The sequence below is a fragment of the Branchiostoma floridae genome, chromosome 1, assembly GCF_000003815.2.
Source record: "Branchiostoma floridae strain S238N-H82 chromosome 1, Bfl_VNyyK, whole genome shotgun sequence".
Classification (NCBI taxonomy): domain Eukaryota; kingdom Metazoa; phylum Chordata; class Leptocardii; order Amphioxiformes; family Branchiostomatidae; genus Branchiostoma; species Branchiostoma floridae.
This window is the reverse complement of record NC_049979.1, coordinates 27,876,783-27,899,451: the sequence shown is the minus strand read 5'-3', so window position 1 is coordinate 27,899,451 and position 22,669 is coordinate 27,876,783. Positions and strand designations below refer to the sequence as shown.

Sequence of the window (22,669 nt, the reverse complement as noted above, 5' to 3'; positions counted from 1 at the left end):
TCCGTCCATTTGTCTATCCATCCATCCATCCCACCAACCAACCATCTACCCATCCACATATCCATTTATTTATTTACCTATTTATTTCCACTCCATTGCTATTCATCAGATGAGGTTCCAGGTTGGTAAAAAAGTGTCTTGCCAACATAATTTCTAAAACCACAAAAACTGACTGCATGATGCTTGAACCCTTTGCCAATCTTAATTGAACAATACTTCTGAGTTTATAGTTATACATTGCATGTATAAGAGGCATGACTACGGATGTTGATTTTAGGTTTTTGTGATTGGTTACTGTTTGCGAGAACTGATTTGCACTTACCATAAACATCTCAATCCATTTGTGCATGACCCATAGTGGTAGCAAACTGGTACCCCTGATGTTACAATTGTATAACTGCATGACTGTGTTATTTCCATTGTGTGCCACAAAATTGTGTGAACATATACTTTACTTTTTGTGAACATGTTAAAATATGATTATTATTTCCCCCTTCCAGTGCCAGTTCAAGGCATCTGTGCAGTCAGAAGAAGTCCATGTCACCGGCTCCTTCCCAAAAGAGCCCAAAATTGACTTAAATGTGAAACAACCAGCAGGAAGCGAGGTACAGACTTTAACAGTTATACTAGACAGCTTTTAACAGTTCTCACAGTTAGATGTGAAAAGGCTAGGTGTGACAGGATGCTCAGCATAATATAAGTGGCCGCCTGCCTCTAGTGTGTTATGCCAAATGGCGTTATGCCAGCTATATAGATATAGATAGTGATGTCAGTACAGTATGGCACTGCTTTGTTGAAGTATGCAAATGAATATAATCATACAGTAATGGGTCAGTGGACTGGGAAGAAAGCAATTTACGCATCTCCACAAAGTGTGTTTGGGTGTCATGCATCAATGGCTGACCACAAAGTGAAATCTAAAATTATACAGACTGAGGCAAGCAATAATGGGGCTTACTATTGAGGAGGGCAATAAACCAAATCTATAAATTGGAAAATGTTACAAATATTTTTTTAAACCTCTGAAAGTGAAAAAATCAAATACTAGTAGATGTTTAAAATTTATTCTGAATACTTAAAATTTGAATGATTATGTATGGTCACTTTTACACAAATTTCCGAAATATTGAAGGAATGCAAATAGATTCTATTGTGGCTTAGACATTCTTTTGTTTGAAATAAGGTTTAAATTTGTTTAAAACAGATTAAGATTTATCAGAAATATCATTCAAATACTATGAATTCGAAAGACTCTAATGTTTCCTTTTGTTGGTGGTTACAGGAGGATGGAGTGGACACTGAGATTGTGGAGGGACTTGTCCGAGACACGCTGGCCGGAGCGGTGCTGACCATCAGCCTGTCCCTACAGAGTATGCTGAGGGAGGGGAGGGACCAGCCCGACAGGTTACCCACGTTTGTGGATGGGCCCATCTCAGCACCTGGGGACAGAGGGGTAGCCAAGGTACTGCAAACAGTGTGCCTACAAATCTAACAGTTATTATTTTTTAATGGATTTGTTAAATGTAAGGCTATTTGATCACTTCTAGGCAATGAACTAAGTCAATGAATGGTAAAAATAATTTTGCTAGGAGATAGCGGCAAACACTAGTTTTGAAGGCTAGAAGATTGTATACAGGAGTTAAACAGTTGTCATCGAGAGAGTTCCAAAGATTCGCAATCCCAGGAAAGAAACTGTTGCTGTAGAAGGACCTTGAATTGAACAGTATAAATGTTTATGCTGAAACTTTGCTATCAGTGAAAAGACAAGAAGTGTTGAAGAATTTCGCCTGTGAAAGAGGGCTTTCAGCATTGATGTCAACTAGAATTCTCTCTCGGCCAAATGAATGTCTTGGTTGTTAGATTTGACTGCTTTATTTCTGTGTTTTTTTAAGAGGTGATCTATAGCGTTCAAGGTACACGAAGAAGGGTGAAAAGCTTGCAGCATGATTATGTAATTTTGAAATAGAATTCATATATTCATTTTCTTTATTTTCTACCATAGCCAATAGTGACCAGGAGATTGTCCCCATCAGGGGTACCTCCCAAACCACCACGGCTGCAAGACAGAAAACTGCTGGTCAAAGGTCAGTCTATAGTACTAGGGCATCATGTCAAGCATTTTCAATTGAAGCCAAACGGCAAACTAAGTACAAAATGGGTATCCTTACTAGATTTAAAGGGACTTGATGAAAGATTTTCGCCCCAAGATTGAAAATGTTCCTGAGAGAACAAATGCTTTAAGTAGATGACATGTACAACCACTTTTCGGCATACTTGCATCGTTATTTGGCATTTCTGATGTTTGTAAATTGTGAAAAATCCAAGCTGCAGAAGGTCTGCTGACTTTCTGAAACCATTTAAAAATAGACCAAATGTGTATAAAACATCTCAAAATGTGTATACAAAACTACAACAACATACTGAACACTGGAAGGTTTGATGGGGTGGACTGATAATTTAGGAACACTCCAGGCTATTGTAGCTAGGTAATCAATTTCTATAGGGTAGATCTAACTTCCTATGTAAATAAGTGGTAGCAAAATCTACTTTGTATGCTGTCCTGATATTACATAGCCCACCTTTAAGCTCAGTTTGGAGTTTGACCTGTGAAGGTCACAATGCACATATATCGGATAAAAGTGGAAGACTATTTCAACTGTATTATATACAAAAGCCTTTCAGACACTGATGGGTCACAAGTGTAAAATTTGACAAAGGTCGCATTGCACATATATCGGATAAAAGTGGAAGACTGTTACAACTGTATTTTTATTATGTCCAAAAGCATTTCAGACACTGATGGCTCATGAGTGTAATTTTTGCCTTGATGTAGTTATCAAAGCCAATGGCCTGCCAGGACGTAATGGTTATGGCTCGTGTGACCCCTACTGCATCATCGAGATGGACGCCCCCCTCCAGAAACACAAGACCAGCGTTATCAAGAACACCATCAACCCTTTCTGGGATGAACACTTCTTGTTGTGAGTTTTATCAGCTTTGAAACGTTTTATACTATTGTTGGATGCTAAAGCAGATTGAATTATATCTTGGAAGAGTATTAAAATCTTTTTGTTTTCAGTGAAGCATTTTAAAGAGGCACAAGTTGTCTTCTATAGGAATGCCATTTTAAGTTGATGATATAGATGACTTGCACATCAAGTTTTTACCATTTCTATGCAGTAAGTTGCAAAAAAGTATTCGAAAATGGATGCTAGAGCGTACGGACAGTACAGGTGGTACGGACAATACAGGGGGTACGGACACTACAGGTGATGCAAACTCTACATTCCAAAGTACATTTCATGCTCTTTTGTATTACCTATAATTACAGATGTACTAACTTCTTTCTTTCTTTGTTTTTCAGTGATCTCAGCACAAGAACAAAAGAGCTGAAGTTTTCTCTGTTCGATAGAGAAAAAGGGTCAGACAGTAGTAAGTGTGGATTTTATTCTCCTCTTTCATATGAAAGGTTTCAAATTTCATGTTTATAATCTGTTAACTAGCAAAAAGTCAGAATTGTTGTGACCATAGAGAAGATTTTAGCATTTAGCTTGTTTTCAATTTTAGACAAGTCCATTAGTCCTATTGCTCGGGGAAAGTGAAAGTGCGGATGAGGCAAGTGCATGTCCTTCGTTACATGTCAGGGATCAAAATACTTTTTTTTTTGCTACATGCAAAATTGCAAGTTAACAAAAACTTTACGTGCAATTTGAAAAATTGACATGCAAAATACAATTAGTCTATACTGCAATGTTCTAGACAGCATCCATCATTCCGTCCTTTGGCGGAATGTTGCTGCTCAGGACAAATAAGAATTTTGCCCATTCTGTCACTTATGACGGACAGAAATCGGCGCATGAAAATGTAGACAGAACTTGAAATTTTGGAAAGATATCCACATAATCAGCATGTAAGTTTGCAGCAAATTTGATTATCTATAACACCTACTGATGACTGGTGACGATCCCCGTCAGACAAACAAAGGCACCGTGGCCTCAGTATTTTTACTATAGGCCAGGCATTTTCAACATGCAAGATTGCAAGTTCAGAATATTTTTACGTGCAAATCTCTAAAAATTACATGCAAATTGCAAGTTAAGTATGTGTATTTCGAACCCTGCATGTACATGTACTTGCCCAATCGGGCCAGTGCATTTTTTTTCATAAGTGTGATATTTGTATTGGGTACATATGGATAGATATTGGTTCACTAGCCTTGATCTTGTAATTAAATCATTGTAGCATGTGTTGAAGTGTTTTCTTCACAGTTGAAAAGTAAAACTTTGAAAGAATTTCGTCACTGCGACTAAAAATGTACAAAAAAAACATCATTTAAATTTTGAGACAGAGAAATGTTGCTTCAGGCCAGTAGATTTTTTTTCTGAAGGTACTGGAAACTTCTTTAACCTGTTGTTAATTTGCCAGATGAACTCGGTGAAGCTGTCATCCCCATGGACATGCTGACACAGAACCTGAGCTCCCGACAGATCATCCCTCTACAGAGAGCTTTATCCAACGATGACAGTATCAACGCTTCTGTTACTGCTGAGGTAAAGGATTTTGTTTGTATTGCTTACCCAGTAAACTGCCTCATGATGTAACACACAAGGTTTGTACTGAACAGTACAAGCTGCATATCTGGTTAGATTTATTTCTTCCACTCACAATGGGAAGCACACCTACTCTTTTTTAGTGTGTGATGGGTTCTTTTAATGCCCTACCCAAGTGACTTACAATTATGCTAATCTTTGTATTTTAACAATGAAAAATACACAGTTTTCTGTAAATATACGAGGCAAGGCATCAGATCAACAGGCATAATTACTTTTAAAATTTGTGCTTGGTCAAAGAGAAAACACCATGAATTTTCCATTGATATCGCCAACCTTCATCAGATGACTGATTCACTGCACTGACTTTCCGGAAGTTGGAAGCACGATGGTGTCAGGAGTGAATCAAAGGTGGCAGGAAGATGGAATTTACCACTGTCATGGTTCATGGAAAAACTATGGATTCTAGCAACACAGAGTTTTTATTTGAACAGACATAATCGGTTTAACAGGAATTGTGCATGAAATGTGTATGATCTCCAAGCTAACCCTTTGGATATGATGTTCTTTGCTGCAGTTCTTATTCATGGAGCCGTCAGCAGCTCAACAGGCCCTGAACTCGCTGCATCCCCAGCCCTCCCCCATCAGGCCCCACTACCCCACCACCCCCCAGAAGAAGGTGGAGACGTACCGGACTGTCACCGCCGGGGGTACGGTCATCACCACACAGACCACCACGGTAGAAAGAGCGGCTAACGACAGATCTGCACCTGGGTCCGTTCATGGTGGGTCATATTTTCATATTCAGGGCTCGAAACTTATTTTTGGGATTAGGTGCACTGGTTCATCCAACCTAAATATTGAGTGCACCAAAAAATATTTAGGTGTGCGACATACAGTTTTGGAGCATCGAAAATGTCGATGATGCCAAGTTCCAAATTCCAATTCTAAAACAAGTAGTACTATGACAGACATTCTATTATCTTTCCAACATTTTGATGTCAAGAATATGGTATATATTAGGCATTTTGATAGCGTTACATACGTAAACCTACAAAAGTATTTGGGTGCACCAGTGCAACCACAGAAAATTTTGGTGCACAGAACCAATTTTGGGTGCACCAGGGTGCACAATCACACAGTATTTCAAGCCCTGATATTCATTAAGAAAGATTTTTCTTCTACATGTAACTAATATCACATAGGAAGCATAGTATCATACATAGTCCAGTGGTTAACGGCCCTGCCTCTGGAACTAGTAGAAGCTATGAGTTTGATTCCAGCTGTGTTCCACTGTTAAATGTGCTTGTCATAAAGAGGGTCGGGAAATTTCTCCATTACAATCCTGTAAAAACATACATAGTATCTGTCTTCTCTGTCTCAGTGGAATAATAGCTTTTCAGTGAGCTGAACTAAATCGATATCGCTTTTTCTTTCATAGGAAGGAAAGACTCCATTTTGTATTTCAATATTTATTTCAGAGATGTCGGTTTTCTGCTTTACTTAGCATACCCTTCATTAACATGTAATATCATTAAGAATAGAGAGAGAGAATTAGAAAGGAGAAAAAAGACTTGAATTTTTTTCTGTCCTTCAGAATCTCCTGTCCAACAGAAGAAGTATGAGGATGACCTGGGAGTGGAGGACCAGTCTGGTTTGTTGTCTGTCCCATCTCAGACACTCAGTGCATCACAGGGTAAGTCAACAAGCTGATGAAGATTGCAAACTTGGTTCAGGAGTGAATCTAAAGAAACACCAAAAGAAATGAGGCAAGCCCGGGACAAGTTGAATCTGATTCAGTGTTATTGTAAATTTATGTTTTCTGCATTTGCATGTTTTGGCATAGGCTTTAACATCTTTCATATTTCCACTGGATGTCATAATGCAGACACATTAAAAATGTTGTAGAGGCCTTCTCAACATTGTCCTGAAGTTGAACACCTAAATATCTCAAGTGTATATACAGCTCAGGACTAAGTGATGCAGCATTGGTACATATTTCTTTATTTTATGTTCATGAATTTTTTTTTCTCATGTAGCAGTGTTATGGCATTTGGTGGAATTTTAGGGACAATTCCATGAAATGGCTTCAGAAAGGTAGATATTAGAGATAGCTTTTCTTTTCTGAGTAGGTTAGTTAATATATTATATAAAATATATGGGATGTTTGTATTTGTGTAGAGCTGTTGATGATCGATGGAGTGGACTCTGTGGCAGAGACAGCAATCAGGCAGCTGAGGGAGATGTCCCAGCAACGCAGCAAGACCCCCACAAAAACCAGCACACTTATCATTACAGGAGTCTCTAGGGTAGGTCAAGACTGATGCAGGAACAGTCAATGTGACCATCCAATGTTCAGGTTTTACTGTTAAGGGACTGTATTTAGCAAGAGAGCCAGTCAGCAGAAGGTTGTGCAAAAAAAAAATTTCTATGACCTTCTCACCAAGTTCAAAAACATTTGCTGTGGCCTGCCCCATCCTATTAACCATTGAAAAATAATCAAAATTGTGCATATAGAGTTGAAAGTGTCCTTTGCGTCATACTTTGGCAAGAGTTCCCCACAAATCAGGTCTCTGTCTTAGTCACCCTTTTATCACCCCAACCAAAAATGGGAAGCTGACTGCTCTAAGGCCATGTTTAACTGTTACAGTTAGCAGGTTTGCTTCCATTAAGTCTGAAAGATGCCACCATATCTAAATGATGTTTCAAAAGTATGTGTGTGTCCCACCGCTCTACAATGGATTGCAAACATCAGGGGTCTGAGTGGCCTGGCATCATTTATGAATTTTTGCATGGTAACTTCAAAAGATATTCCATTGCATCTATCAAAAATGCCAACAGTCAGATGATACTTCAACATTGTGTACACTTGACTTCTTCTCAGGATTTTCCCTGTCACGCTGATATGCGGGGTATTTCTTGATACAGAGACATTTGGTTTATGGGTTGGAAAAAGTTTACTCTAGACATTATTATAATTATCTCTCTGGTGAGGTATTGACATGTTTGCACATAGAATGTAATGTAGATGTCATGTCTTGTGGCAGACAACCAGGAGCCTTTGCCCTACAGGTAATTACTATACTGTGAAGGCTGAGGAGATGGAAGTCTTGCCTTTTGTTGCCAATCCATCTTTTATGTGGATTGATGTTTACTGTGGTCATCAAGCAAAAAGATTGTTTACTAACCGCGGTCAGAAACTAAGAAATTGGACCAACAGTTACAACGGAGAATGGTACCCAGGCTAAAAAGAAGACTAAGCTTTACACTCAAATTTTCCTACTACTAGACTAGAGGCACTAACTGCAGCTATAGTTGCCGTCATAGACAACAATTTTTTTTATCAAACTCTGCGTTACTGCAGGGAAAACTTGGTCTTACACTTAACAGTCATATAAAACATGTACATGATGATGGGATGTTTGTGATTTAGCTTTAATAGGAAAAGTAAAAATTTATCATACACAGAAATTCATAGAGTGGCACACCTGCGCACTTGCTGTCAAAGACCCCATCACTCCCTTCTAAAACTCATTCAGTTTAGATTTTAACTTCTATTCCCAAATCATCTGTTTTCATACATCACCTTCAGGAGGAAATGGAAAATGAGGACATGTCGTTGGAGGCTTCCGATAAAAACGTTGGTGGAAAGTTTGCTTATTTTTTGTATGCATGATCAGTAGATAGCCCCTGCAAGTTTGTGATCATAATTCTTGTTTTGATTTCTTCTCTCCTGCTTTTTTTTTTGCACGTCTTGCAATCAGAAGGAAATTGCGGCAAAGGTATCATATGTGTGTTCTGTTTGGAGTGGTGTTTATGTTTGTTGTGTTGTTTTGTAGATTTTGTTTTGTTGTGTGGTAGATTTTGTTTTGTTGTGTCGTAGATTTTGTTTGAATCTATAAATTAGTAGTTTGCATCTCAATTTTTCTATTCCCACCCAGTTCCTCATGAAACATTTCTCAACTACATTGTATTACAGTAGCGCTCCTAACCTTCAACCTAAAGATAACCCCTGTTCCTGTAAACTTTAACACTTACTGCCTGCAAATTTTCTGACTAACTTGTCCTGATGTCACCATAGTCCAGGCTTCCAGGTAGAGAACTGTTTGCCGTCATTGAATGTCTTCAGTTGTAACCCTCTTCTTTTTGTGGTCAAACTGTCTGTACCGAAAGTATGCAATGGAACAGAATGAAACAAAATGGACCGAAATGAAGTAAATGGAAATAGATTTGTTAGTTGTTATCAATTGTCAGGTAACAATCCTGGATCGTAAAGATTTTGCTTTGAAATTTGTTTAAAATTATTTTTTTTCATTCTGCTGAATCCTCTACACTTATCAGATATCAGAACATATTTTGTGTATGGTCTGTCATAATAAAGTTAATGCTACAATGTAGTTCACATTTATTGGCGGGATAACCTATATCCGTTTTTAAAAACGGACTATTTAGGGATTCAAATTGCAATATATTCAAAAAATTGCAGTTTGAAACCACCGTCCGTCGACTTAAAATCCCTAAATACCCAGTTTTTAAAAACAACATATTGTATCTATTAGGTTACCCACTGATAAAGGTGAACGAGTGTTAACCACCCCCACCCCCCTTGTTTACAGAAACCAGCTAGCATGACTGACTTGTCTCCCACGGGACTGGGTGCGTTGGTAGGGCCGGGTTCGGAGGGCTATATCTCAGGGGACATCAGCGACAAGAGCAGCGACAAGCAGTCCCAGCCGGGCACCAGCGAGCACGACTCCCCCGCCCAGGACAGCGGCAAGACTCTACTGTCAGGTGAGGGAGGACAAGGTTCAGAAGATAAGCCAAGCACTGTTCCACTTGCACTTTACACTACTCCATAAAGTGGGTATCTCATTGGGCTGGGCCTTTTGGTACCCTGATTACATGTAAATCTCGCTTAAAGTAGCGAGTCCAACATCCGGCTGGCCTCCTAGAAGGGGAGGGGCCAGTTAGACAAGTGACAGTCTCCAACATGTTGCCAGCATACTTCTATTGGCCTGAAATGGCAAATTTGAAGAAAGTTGCATTTGGCAAAATGTCATGAATAGGTGCATGGCCACTGCAAATGTCTTTTTGATTAATCTATTTTTTTTTTAAATTCAGTGGTAACGCTGCATTATCTTGTATCTACTTTGGAGGCAAAACTGAGGATGTGATCTTCCGAGCGCATATTTTACACGTGTGTGGCATGTCAGTGTGGCCGCAAGGGAAAATTGACAAAAATTCATGTTATGGCAATGATGTCGCCAACAGGCACTGGCCAGTGAGACACCCACTTTAATTAGTCCATATTGTTATACAGGACGTATTGGAAAGGTGCCGCGTGGTGAATTTCAAAGCAAACCAACTATTTCACTGATTACAAATATTGCCTAATGAAGCAATGCTTAGAATCCAACAGTATTTTTTTGTTAAAGATGATAAAAATGATATCAGAATATTGGTCATTGATGACATTTTTGTCAGCCATTAACCCCAAGATTAGGTTGGACAGTTCTTATTATGAATGATTTTTTTTGTTACATGAACGTACCTAACAGAAATAGCGTGTATCTGATCATGGATCAATTTTCTGTCTTTTGTAGGAGTATTCAAGAGAGCAACAGGTAGAAACAAGTATACTAACTTTATGACTTTCTTTTTTGGGTTGTGGGATAGTACTATCTTCACAATAATGTGTATTGCTTATTTTTCTCACTAACCTAGTCTAACCTAACATATTTTTCAAAGATTATATTTGCATGCAATCATCTTACCGTATTGTGACCAGCATACAGGTAGAAATCTATCTGAGTGCTACTATAAAACGTCATGTATGCAGCCAATGCTACATGTTAACCCAATGCTACGCATACAACAATTATAGCAAAAACAGCCTTTGAGACTTTTCCATATTCCTGGGAGTTTTGACAGATACAGACCATTGTTTAACTTGCTTAAGGGTGACTTAAGGATAGTCAATTATTTTTTGGGTGATTTCGAAATGGTGTTAATTTCAGAACATTCCCTGTTGGCAAAGGAATGATTTTTGAAAGTGATATTTTTGCACAAGGGTGGGATGGGAGAGAGATAAGTCACATTTGCTTGCAACTGATTTTTATTATCTTGATTTTAGGAACTTTTTCCTCAGTTGAAGAGTTTTTACTTTTCTATTTGATTTGAATTATATTTTTGATATTGTAAAGCAGCTCAATTTTATTGCCATATCAAAGATTGAGATAGACGGCCTCTGGCTGCAAATATAAAGTTACAAAGCTGCATTGGCTTTAAACAAACCATTGTTATTGCTAAGTCCATATTTCAGTAGTATTATTCAAACATTGTTTTTATGCCCAATTGTCAAGCTGCCCCATCAATTTTCTAAAACAAACAATTCTGAATAGTTTTATTAAATCAAGAAAAGACAAATTTGTATTCTCCTCATTAGTATCTCTGTTAATACTCTTTTAACTCCTGTTTGTCTGTGAATGATTTGTAACAGTAATATAAAAACCTTTGCATGTTGCAGCTGCCAGGTCCTCCCTGTCATTCTTGAGAGGCAGAAAGAAGCCAAACAAAGAAGGTATAACAGTTGACTAGAGGGGAACTATTTATTACTGTAGGTGCAGATGGTGAAAGGACAACGAAAAGGGTATCTCACTGGACTACCCCTGTTGGCGACTGTTTGTGAAAGACATTTCGTTAACTGTCACTTTCACGTCGCCAACAGGTGCCTTCTGGTCTCCTGAAATTGCAAATCTTTTATTTCAAAATTGAAAAAAAAATAGATACCAATGGTGACAATCACTGCAAATCTCTTTCTGAATCTTTAAATTATTGTACTATATTGTTTTAAATTCAGTGGAAAAGTATACTCAATTTCCAAGTTAAGTTATCTTGTATCTTCATTGACTGTGATGGACAACCAACTAACCAAGAGATATGATTTGGGCTGAAACTAAGGATGTGACATTCTTGCTGCAGCAATTTTGTTTTTAGAGGTCATGTATTTTACCCGTGCATCGCTCGTCATTGTGACTGCAAGGAAAAATTTGCAAAGTTGCCGCCAACAGGCACGGTTCAGTGAGATACCCGCTTTATGACTAACGTCAAACAACGAGGTAGCCGCATAACCCTAACGCTACGTTATGAAAAATATGAACTTGAACTAACCAATACTTCAAGTAAATTGGGACTTACCCCAAATTTTCAGTCGACGACGGAATGGAACCGTCCACTTTCCCGTAGCTACAGTGGACGGTTTCATTCTTTGGTTGGCCGAAACACAGATGAACTTTCATGCTAACACTACACGTACATGTAGTTGAACATGCTCAAAGCTATGTCTTGACTTGCTGTGTCATGTTCTTTCTACCTCCTTAGGTTGTGGGAAAGCTACACCTTCTTGCTTAGTTAGGCCATGACATGTTGATTTGATTATAGGGATGACATGCGTTTCAGAAAAGAAAAGTTTCAACCATATTACAGTTGTGCAAAGCAGCTGCGATATTACTGATATTGCACAAATGATATCGGAAAACGTATACCAATGTCAAACGATGCCAATGACAATTCCAAAGTCAGAGAAGAAGATGTACCAAAAAAAAATGAAGAATCTGTTGGTCGAATTGCAATTATAGTATTACTCAGATAATATATATATTCAATGTTTCTTACCACTTAGATTTCATAATGAAGGCAAACGTTTGGGGGTTCCTGTAGGATGTCATCCACATAATCAAATCAACATGGCCTAAGTTTGTCCCTTTTAACCTTGCTTTGAAGCTGTTTTTTTCCCTTAAAAAAATCCTGGACCTGTTTCTACTGCAGTTCTGTTGCGTGCTGACCCGTTTATGGCTTTACCGTCTCTTATTCTGCGTTCAATTTTTCAGTCCCATCCACGGACGAGGCCCTGATGTTGCAAGCGGGTGCCACTGCATCCAGACGACGCTTCTTCCGCAAGAAGGAACGACCGCACAGCTCTCACAGCGATCTCATAGAAGCCCAGCAGTCTGAAGAGTCGACGTCAGTGGAGCTCCAACCGAAAATAACACGGGAAACCAAGGCCAAGTCAAAAAGTACATCCAAACTTTTTTCCAAGTTCTCATTCCGGGCCCTGAGCAAAGCATCCAAGAGTGCAAGTAAGAGCACCAGCAAGCTGGATAAAAAGTAACCTGAACTAACCAGCTTTCTAATGGATCAATCCTAATACATGTATATGCATCTTGCAGGTACCACACTGCTCTGTGTTGATTTAGACTAATAATGTGTTGCTTGTCAAATTGGAATCTGCAAGAATGTTTGTGATATTGGAGGATATCGTCGTGCATGTTTTAGTGTGTTACCTAATGTGCTTCGAACTGGTAATGACATTGAAACATTCCATGAGGCCACACCAAATATATTTGTTGCTTCTCGGATTTTTTTTAAATTGGACCGACAGGTCAAAACAAAACAAAAATGAATTTTTTTAAAAGGTCTGGGGTGAAGATATACAGCTTAAATAACAAAAAAAAAACAGCATGAGGAGTTTCATGGCACATTTTATACAATGAATCTCTTCCTTTTAGTTGTTACTAAATTGAATGTTCTGAATAAAAGGCATTGATTTTAGACTGAAACTATGTATATGTGGCTCTGAATGGTAATATGTACAGGTTTGTGATCTAGCAAAACCTGTATTATTTTTTCTTAGGACTTAATTTTTTTTGAAAATGAAAAAAAATTGGACAGGCGAATCCGAGAAGCAACAAATAAAATTGGTGTGGCTTTACAATAAAAAAGAAGAAGCAATCATTTGTAATACGAGGAATGGGCAGTTGATCTGTCGGAGTTTCTGCAAGACGTATGTTTTGTACTGAATGAAGAATTTTCTTGTCCGTGTGATGACAATGACTTGCTGTGTGACGTTTTGCACCAGATTGCTTTCAGTCATCTACATTTTTTGCTGCATCAAAGAAATGCGATTTGTTGGAATTAATTAATCTAGAATTGCAGCTAACATTACATGTATATTATGCACAATGTCATGTATAAATAACATAACAATTTTGAACTATGGTGATGTAGTTGGTGTAATGAGCATATTAAGATAGTAAGACTTTGAAATCATGATATCTTACGTAACAGGAACTTTGATATAATTGGGTATGCTACTTTTAGGTACCATACCTCTGAACAAGGAGGGCTAAAGAATATTCTGATCCTTGAGCCCCCACCTCCGTAACGTAAAAATGCAACATCAAACTATAAAAAATGCAAATAATTGATGGACATGCTGCCACGCTCTCATTGGTCAAACTGCTAATTGTCATTCTCTCATTGGTCGAACTACTAATTGTCCTTCTCTCATTGGTGGAACTGCTAATTGTGATGGACAGTCTCTTCTTACTTACAAGGAAGGTTGTTTGTAGGACACAGGGAGGAGAAGAAAGCATACATAGGATAGGTACAGGGATAAGCAAACATTCTAGTTTACAACACAAACTGTTGCTTGAATCTAAAATGCATCCTTTATGTCTGCTAACAGTACATTTATGCATAATTTTTTAGAAAATCTTATGAAAGGTAAACCCTCATATTTGAGTGAGGAAAGCAACGTTTTTAATCACCAGTAGTTCTGTAAAAAAAACAATTGGTCTGCACACATGCTTACTGTAGTTTTATCACACTAATGATGAAGGGGAATTCTTTTTCCTTCACTCACACACTCACTATCTGGTGTAGCGTCCGTTGTTTCCCGTCTTGCAAGGGTTGGGACGTTGCGGGATGTCGTTCAGGTTGATTACAAGTTAATTATTGTTACTTAACTGTCATTCGTACAGTTGGGATCCATGTAGACGTAATAATGTTTACCTCCATGAAACTGGAGGTTATATTTTAGGCATCGTAGGCTGTCTGTTCGTTAAAAACGACTGGATAGATTGGTTTTATTTGAGATGTGTAGGTAGCTTGTGTCAAAAACTGGAAGTGATTAGATTTTGGGCTCCTTGGTGGCTCTTCTTGACATTACAGTGGAACTTGGTTTTGATATCTCGTGTTGTGAACAAGGTATGGTCACGATTTCTTTGTGGAACATTAAATAAATGTAGCTCTTGTGCACGTGAAGAATTGATGTACTGGTAGGATAATTTCTATTGGCATATTTATGCGCTGGTACATATCTTACTGGTATGTGCCTGATTGTATTTTTTCAAACATTATGTTTTAGCAACTTTTTAGTCAAAGGTTTGTAGCTTATTCAAACCAATACTCATTCAGAAGCAGTAACAGCATTACTTCACTATTCTTTCATAGTTTGTGGCAGATACTTAGAACTATACCAAAACAGTGGCCATTTGGCTGATTTGATATGCAAACATACAATATGCAGTACATGCAAGGAACTGTTACTTTAGAAGGGAGCTGGATACGTGTATCAGCAGCATACTTATAGTTTGACATAAAATGCCTAAATGGATCTTTTACTTTCAATGTTTTTATAGAGAAACTGGTCTAAGGTTTCAATCTATAGCACTGACATTGATGCAAAAAATAATCATCTGTAGTGTTAAGCTGATGAACTACAGGTAGGAGTAATATTCAAGCATCTACAGAAAAAATTGTCTACCATATATAGGATTTAGTCTGTACAACTAAGCTGCAACTGCAGCAACTTCTCTCCTGAATTGGGTTTAGTATTAAAGCCCCTCTATTTACCATGTGTCATCACACAGTGCTGAGAAGTGTTCTCCGTACTGGGGAAAATTTAACCATTTGGTAGACAGTAAATGGTCGGGAATGTATTGTTGGAGGATATATGTGGGACTTCATAGGACAACAGTTGTCACGTTCCCAAAAAGTCAGAAGTGAATGAATCAGACTACACTTTTGCTGAGTGGATTTTTCCAATGAAGAGAGAACAGTGTGTGATAGAGAGATTCTTGATTTTGTACTTCGACACGTTTTACTTGTGGAAAGTGCGATGTACACTTTGCACACAAGCAAGCATTGTGCATAATGCACAATACCATTGACAGCATTCTGAGCTGTCTCTTTAATACATGTATGCAACCTAGGGCTGTCACTAAAACCTTATAGGAAAGTACCCAACCTCTGGTGGCAATATGCTGTAAGGTACTTGTATTATAATTGTATGTAGTTGAAGTAACTGTAATATGTATGGTAACAGTGGTTTGCAGGTCATACCACTATTGCACTGATGACAAATGATTTGCTTGTTAATGCTATTTTGTATATAACGTTATATACAAAATGTTCTTTAGTTGTCTTGATGTGCTTGTCATTGATCAACTTAGTTGGATAAAATATTAGGCATCCAGGTTTTCTACACATGGATATTATAAATTATGATTAATCCAGATCAGACATAACTGTCTTTTGCTAACAGGATAAGTAAGATAAATTTTTTTTAGATCATTGGCATGAATTACAATGTAGGTTCTATTTCTAGTGGTGATAGTTTTTGGGTATGAGGAGAATATTGATTAGGGGATTTCATGATCTGTATGAGGATATGTCCTGGCCTTTGAAAGAAGTGATAGTTACTCATCTAAACTGGTGACTACCTCTACATGAAGACCAACACTTTTTGGATGTTCCTTAGATTATTTTCCCATTGACCCTGAAACATGAACAATCAATCCTGTGTATAGTGTCTATAGTGGAATTGAAGAAAATGGACGAAACATAGGTTGCCATTGTAGACAGGATTTTTTATAACTGAGTCAATGGGAAAAAATAATCTAAAAGGTCGGTTGTCCTTATACCCTTGTCACTTTTGGCGAAAATTGATCAGACGATGATTCTGCGGCGATCGCTCAAGCCTCGCTTATAATAATAACTTTATTGCACAACAATTGTACAAGGTACAAGGCTTATATGTGACAGGTATGGTTCTCAGGTAAAAAAAAACCGCAACCCTCTGTCAATCTTAAATATGGCCGATCCTCCATAGATGCGCCCGAAGATCATGAATAATGTGACACGGGTATTACATAGAAGTGGTCACCAGTTCAGATTTGACTATTACATTAGTAGATTGGACAATGGTAGGAAACTTTGCTATTCTGTTTTCTTAGGACATGTGAAATTTTTTGGCTGCCATAAGTTCTCTGGCAGCAATTTGAAAATAGTGGTGAGATGTAGTATTCAGCAGAGTGTTTAAATTTGACATGACGATCAGACATTCTTATAAATCATGTTTATTATTATCACCGTATAATGGTAGAAAAGTTATACATGAATATACATTTCTCTAGATGTCTTGGTAGTCAATAAGTGCATGTGCTTGTTGGACGTTGTGTTTGCTGCTTCGATAAATTATATATTATCTATAGTTGTAAAGATTGTCTTTCGTCAGTAATGAATTGTCAATTACAGTACTTTGTGTAATATATTTCTTCATTTATGACAAGAAATTGCTTTTAAATATTGGTATAATCTTAGATTTAAAAAAAAAGATTTGAAATTTATTGTAGACACTTTCATTGCTGGTAGAAGTGGTAGCACAGTTGAAGCATAGTGTTGTGTGATATACATATATATATATATAGGAAGCACAGAGAAATAAAATTTTCACATTTCAATTAAAAACTAACTGGCTGTGGAGCTCTTCAATTAACCTAATCTGTAACTGCATGAGGGTATCTCACGGGGGCCCCCTTTCCACTAGACAGTGATCGCACTGCGCTCTCACTGCGACCTAAATAGGATATGTCTAACCTTTGCTTTCACACTGGGTATATCATACAAAACGTAAAAGTGTGACTGAGAAGACAACAAAACACACAAAGTGTAAAAAGATTTGTTTCCTTTCTATAGAATTCATTGAGGGATCTGTCAAATTTTAGGTCACAGAGAGAGCTTGGCAAGAACGCCGTCCTAGTGGAAAGGGGGTATAACAAATTATTGCGTCAACTTTTTCGTTCACCAATTTTTCCCTTTCAGTCACACTGACAATGTGACACACGTACATGTAAAATGCGCGATCTCAACAAACAAGATAGCTGTGTCTAGGGGTGGGTACAGGTACAGTGTCCTGGTACAAAACCGTTTTTTCTCCTTGGACCGGTCCAGAAAAAACAGACCTGCAAAAAATCAGTGGACCGTATGTTGGACCGATTTGAAAATGAGCAGATAATACTGGCAGGTGTTCACGTGTTTGGAGCTTGCACGACTAAGAAAAGAACAAGAGCAAAGTAGCTCTGAGGAGAGTTTATAGTCATTTTTACCAATCTTCTACGGTCAAACTTGGTCTAAAACAGAGGTAGTTAGTCAACTGTTGTTTACATGAAGATAGAACTTTAAAATGCCAATGGACACTAGATACTCCATCAAACAGAATCCTTTTGGAACAAAATGGACCATTGTTTTTAGTATCACCCATTCATAAGTTTTTAGCTAATCAGGTCTGAACCTGGACATGGTCCTTTGTACCTGAACCGTACCTGTACCTGAATTTTCTGCACCGGTACCCACCTCTACATCATGTAGCTGTGTCTCAAACTGGAATGTCACACCACAGTTCCAGCCCCAAATTAGATACAAGACCACTCTTTTGGGAAAATTTAGCACTTTTCTTTGAAGTCCCCCCACTGCAGTTAAGTGGTCTCAAATAGATTGCTGCATACTTACCAATGTGCTATTAAGTACCTGGCATTTGCTGTGTAGCAATAGTGAATGATCCATTAAAAATGTAGTACCAATCCCAAACCATTGCTGTCATGACGACAACGTGTGCTGCCTGCAAAGTGACCGATGAACACAATTTAGTACTAATGCACGGCATGCTTTCAGCTGGCATGTGTCAAGGTGAGTGTTATATGATATTTTGCATGAAAAATGTTAAGTCTGCAACAACATTGCTCAAAATACATGTAGAACTGACCAACAGTCGATATTAACTTCTGTTGCAACTATAATGTAGATACAGTAGGTTTCTTTGACTTCTACTGAATGTTTCACTCCCTATACTTGCACTGGGGTGACATTTTTTTGTTATGGGGAGGGATGGTAGTGGAATATGCAACATTTTCTTGCAAAAATCATTGAAGATATTGTTTTACCATGATAGAAAATTGCAGTATAATTAAAAAATGGGAAAATCAGGAGAAAAGATATTTTTAGAACACCTTGTACTAATAATATTTTAGAGATAACCTGACATTTTGGCAAAATATGTTTGATTTTGTTTGTTCAAACCAAAGGTAAGTACATATTGAATGAAGAAATTCTTAATCTAATTTAGCTAACTTTTCATTATTACACCAGCACATACAACATGTACATGTTGTAGTTGTACATTAATGTCAGAGTTAAGTTAATGAAAGTTCGCCTTTATCCACGAAGGGACCTACAATGTATATCCTATCTTTTTAGACACAGTGTTTAGGGATAACAAGTCAAATTGTAGTTTCAAACTGCAAATTTTCAAAATATTTCGGTTCCATGTAATAACGGACCCCAATATTTGAAAATGTTGCAGTTCGATATAACGCTAGTGCACCTTTATTCGTGGGTTAACCTATATCCATTGTTTAAAGAAAAAACAAGGTATTAGGGGAAAGCAAGTCGACAGACGGTGGTTTCAAACTGTATATTGAATATCTTGCAATTTGAAACCACCATCCGTTGACTTGATATCCCTAATCACAAATTTTTAAACCAACGGATATACATGTAGGTTACCCCATGAATAAAGGGGAACTAGCGTTAACAACGAATATAGGTTTCCCTGCAGATAAAGGTGAACTAGTATTACCACCTCTCCAAATGATGTATATTGGAATGATTCCAGAGATCCCATGACAATACATGTGATTCCACATAACTGTATCTTCACAATGAACATTACTGTGACCGCAGGTTACGAGCAGTTAGTGTCCAATTCGGAGACAACCAGCTTACGGAGTTACGGGGCTCGTGCCTCGACTTACAGCTACGGAAGTGCCCGCTACAGCGGCATCAGTGGGAACTTGGAGGAGATGTCCATCACTGTGTTGGAGACAAAGAAGAAAGGACAGCTCAGGTCAGTTACTCCGTCTTTCTAGCCCTAATAAAAGTATGTTCCACTATGGTCACTCATGTCTGGGTCATGTTGGTTAGAGATGGCAATATGCAGGGTTTGACAAGTCCACTAGCCCTATTGTCCCGGGCAAGTGAAAGTGATGGTCGGGCAAGTGCATGTCCTACCCCACTTGTTGATCGGGCAAGTAAGATTTTTCAATGAGTGACATTTTTATATACTTGCCACTTTTCAGTCATGGCATCAAGCATTGGTCAACACAGAAATATAGAGCCAATAACAAGATTTCCATCGATGGAAGTAAGAATACATGCCATTTAAATTTCGGGCAAGTGAAAAGTTGGTTTGGGCAAGTAAATTTTTTTGGGTACTTGCCCGATAGGACAAGTGAATTTTAGAAAACTTGTCCAACCCTTAATATATCATAAATGTTTCTAATTGGATCAGCAACTAGGTCCTCATTTGCATAGATTATATCAGTTTATCATTTTCTGTACCTAAGACTTCAAGTACGATGGTATCATCTTAGCAAAGAAGACTATGATTGTAGTAGTATTTCCTGATGCATTATGTGAATTTGGTTTTGATTTGCATAATCGGAAATCACTGGATTGCATGATTAGCATATGACTATTCAAGTGCATTTCTAAACGAAAGCCCCTGGATTGCATAATTAGAATATGCTTATCTAAGTAATCACTTGAGCTATCTAGGTACCAAAAATCATGACAATCCCTCGTCCTATTCTTGAGTTACGTGATTGTGTTCGCTTTCAAAGCCTGAAACAAAATTGACACCTGTTAATTTTTTTTTTATTAAAAAAAGAAACATCTCTGAAGCCGAATAGAGAGATTAGCCACTTTTAATTTAAATCAGGTCAGATTCCCTTAAGAATACAGGTGCCAATTAAATCACTAAGAAGTGTAAGTTAATTGTTCTTTATAAAGGGCTGTTCATTTGTATGTTGTTCTCTTATTTTCCCACAGACATTATTTAATCCCACCTGAGCTAGCAAGACGAAGAACTCTGAGAAGGAGAGGGAAGAAACTTCATGTGCATAATGACCACTCATTTGTAGCCAAGCACTTCAAAGGGTAAGTCGTTCTTTAAAGAATACATCTTAAATGTGACAGAAGTCCACCTTACCCACATGGTAATGTATAGAGTCCATTCCAAGACACCATGCGGATGTTTGTTGCCATTGTTTAGAATTGATTTTAAAGTTTTGTAATTACATGTCTAGGACATTTGATACTTCAGAAATATTTTTAACACTGTTTCAACTTTATAAATATTTCCCTGGTCCTATAAAACTTTGGAAATATTCATGGTGTGGAATTGGATACTTCTAATGGTTTCTAAATAATGACAACAGTATTCTACCATAATTTACCATTTTCTACCATTTTCTACCATTTTTTGTAAATGGTTCGGTGGGCTGGGAAGATAGCAATTCACACATCCTTGCAAAGTATGGTTGGGTGCCATGCAACAATGGCCCACCACAAAGGATCCACCAGTGCCCAGCAGTGAAATCTAAAAATATACAGATGCAACAATAGGGCTTTCTTTTATGGGGGCAATAAACTAATTTTACCATTTGGCCAGGTTTACCATTTTTTGTAAATATTTGTAAATGTGAAATAATCACAGAGAGGTTTCACAATTATTCTAAATAAAGATATTTTTGTACAGTTACTTTCAAAATGTTTCTAAAATATTCAAAGAAATTCAAATAAATGAGTATTTTCTTAGTCAATTTTTTGAAAATAATTTAATTATTGTGGCTCAGATATTCTTTTATTCAAAATAATTCAGACTAATTATAAATATCGCCTAAAAACCCTCAGGGTGTCTTGGAATGGACTCTATCTGTTGTTTTTAAAAATGATGTATTTAGGAATATCAAGTCGACAGACATTGGTTTCAATTGCATTTTTTTCATAGCATTCCAGTCTGAAACAGCGGTCTGTTGACTTGATATTCCTGAATACTCCGATTGTATATGCAACGACTAAAGGTTTCCGAGCGGATAAAGGTGAACTAGCATTACTTATTATGGGGCTGTTGTAAATATTGCCTTCGCCAAGAAGGTTATGTTTTTGTGTGTGTGTTTCTGTCTGTTTGTGTGACAGAGTGGACAGGATAACCCCAGAAGTTGTTGATGGATCTTGATGATATTTGCTACCCCTAGTTTACCTATACCTTAGGCATTTTATGATAGTGATAAATTTTTGTAAAACCAAGTTTGGTGCTTGTCATCAGGACACATCTTCAAAGATGGAAAAGTTTTGAAAATGAGTTGAATTTAGTAGCACTATAGAAATACATGTATGGCTGTGTCATCTATTTTCTCAGGGTACCGAGGTGTGCTGTTTGCGACCTGGCCATAGCCCGAAGGATTGGCAAAGGGGGTTATGAGTGCAGAGGTCAGTATGTTATCATGCTATATTTCAAAATATTATAATAATGGCAATTATGCAAATAAGCCTTATTTTTCATGATTGTTGCAAAAGTGCCACATCTTAGAGGCTAGAAATGTTAACTTTGAAAAGTTTTGTCCTCCATTGTGTGATGATGAGACGTCCTGACCAGTAGGTTGTTGATATTTTGCTTTTAGTAGTCAGCGTACATCTGTTAAAAGTGTGTGCAGCTTTATATGGGTTTTTTTGTTTTTGAACGTAACAACTTACATTTTCAACATCAACATTTTTTATACAGACTGCAAGCTGATCTGCCACAAGGAGTGTCATTTCAGGACAGAGCTGTACTGTCCCAACAGCCGTGTAGGGCAGATGGAAATGTGAGTATAGCAGGAGTCCTTATCTTGCACCTGTCATGCATCATCCTTCCTGCCAGAGGGCGCTGCTACTGTGTGACATATTACACCAGCAGTGATATCCCTGGAAAATAAGCCTATAAATCTTTACGAAGTAGGTAGTTTGACACAGAATAATCGTTACTAAGGAGGCATTTTGAAGCAGAAAAGGGCAGCTCCGAAAACATACTGATTTAGTTTCCCAACCTCGCTTGGAGATTACTGCCATCCATTGCTCTATGACAGCACTGGCTAACTGCTAGCCAATGCAGTATTTAT

The 22,669-nt window shown here is 37.8% G+C and overlaps 2 protein-coding genes across 6 annotated transcripts in view; both read left to right on the top strand.

The window, feature by feature from the left end:
- LOC118419031 (C2 domain-containing protein 2-like) overlaps positions 1-3,506 on the top strand; it is a gene marked incomplete in the record, with an annotated part of 9,007 nt that extends 5,501 nt beyond the window's left edge. The window contains 5 exon segments of the mRNA XM_035825263.1: positions 501-605; positions 1,283-1,462; positions 2,003-2,084; positions 2,834-2,981; positions 3,365-3,506. Of these exon segments, the coding sequence (XP_035681156.1) occupies positions 501-605; positions 1,283-1,462; positions 2,003-2,084; positions 2,834-2,981; positions 3,365-3,491 (642 nt within the window).
- Positions 3,507-4,406: 900 nt separating this feature from the next.
- Positions 4,407-22,669, top strand: part of LOC118418988 (phospholipid transfer protein C2CD2L-like) — a 22,165-nt gene continuing 3,902 nt past the window's right edge. Inside the window, exons 1-13 of one of the 5 annotated variants that reach the window (XM_035825204.1) lie at positions 4,407-4,550; positions 5,128-5,335; positions 6,148-6,246; positions 6,732-6,859; positions 8,143-8,190; positions 9,167-9,341; positions 10,154-10,174; positions 11,077-11,130; positions 12,440-12,625; positions 19,413-19,575; positions 20,559-20,666; positions 21,931-22,001; positions 22,294-22,375. In XM_035825204.1, the coding sequence (XP_035681097.1) occupies positions 4,452-4,550; positions 5,128-5,335; positions 6,148-6,246; positions 6,732-6,859; positions 8,143-8,190; positions 9,167-9,341; positions 10,154-10,174; positions 11,077-11,130; positions 12,440-12,625; positions 19,413-19,575; positions 20,559-20,666; positions 21,931-22,001; positions 22,294-22,375 (1,442 nt within the window). In that variant the 5' untranslated portion in view covers positions 4,407-4,451. Of the gene's footprint in view, positions 4,551-5,127; positions 5,336-6,147; positions 6,247-6,731; positions 6,860-8,142; positions 8,191-9,166; positions 9,342-10,153; positions 10,175-11,076; positions 11,131-12,439; positions 12,689-19,412; positions 19,576-20,558; positions 20,667-21,930; positions 22,002-22,293; positions 22,376-22,669 lie in introns of all 5 variants that reach the window. The other 4 variants (XM_035825180.1, XM_035825198.1, XM_035825188.1 and 1 more) reach the window with 4 other exon arrangements.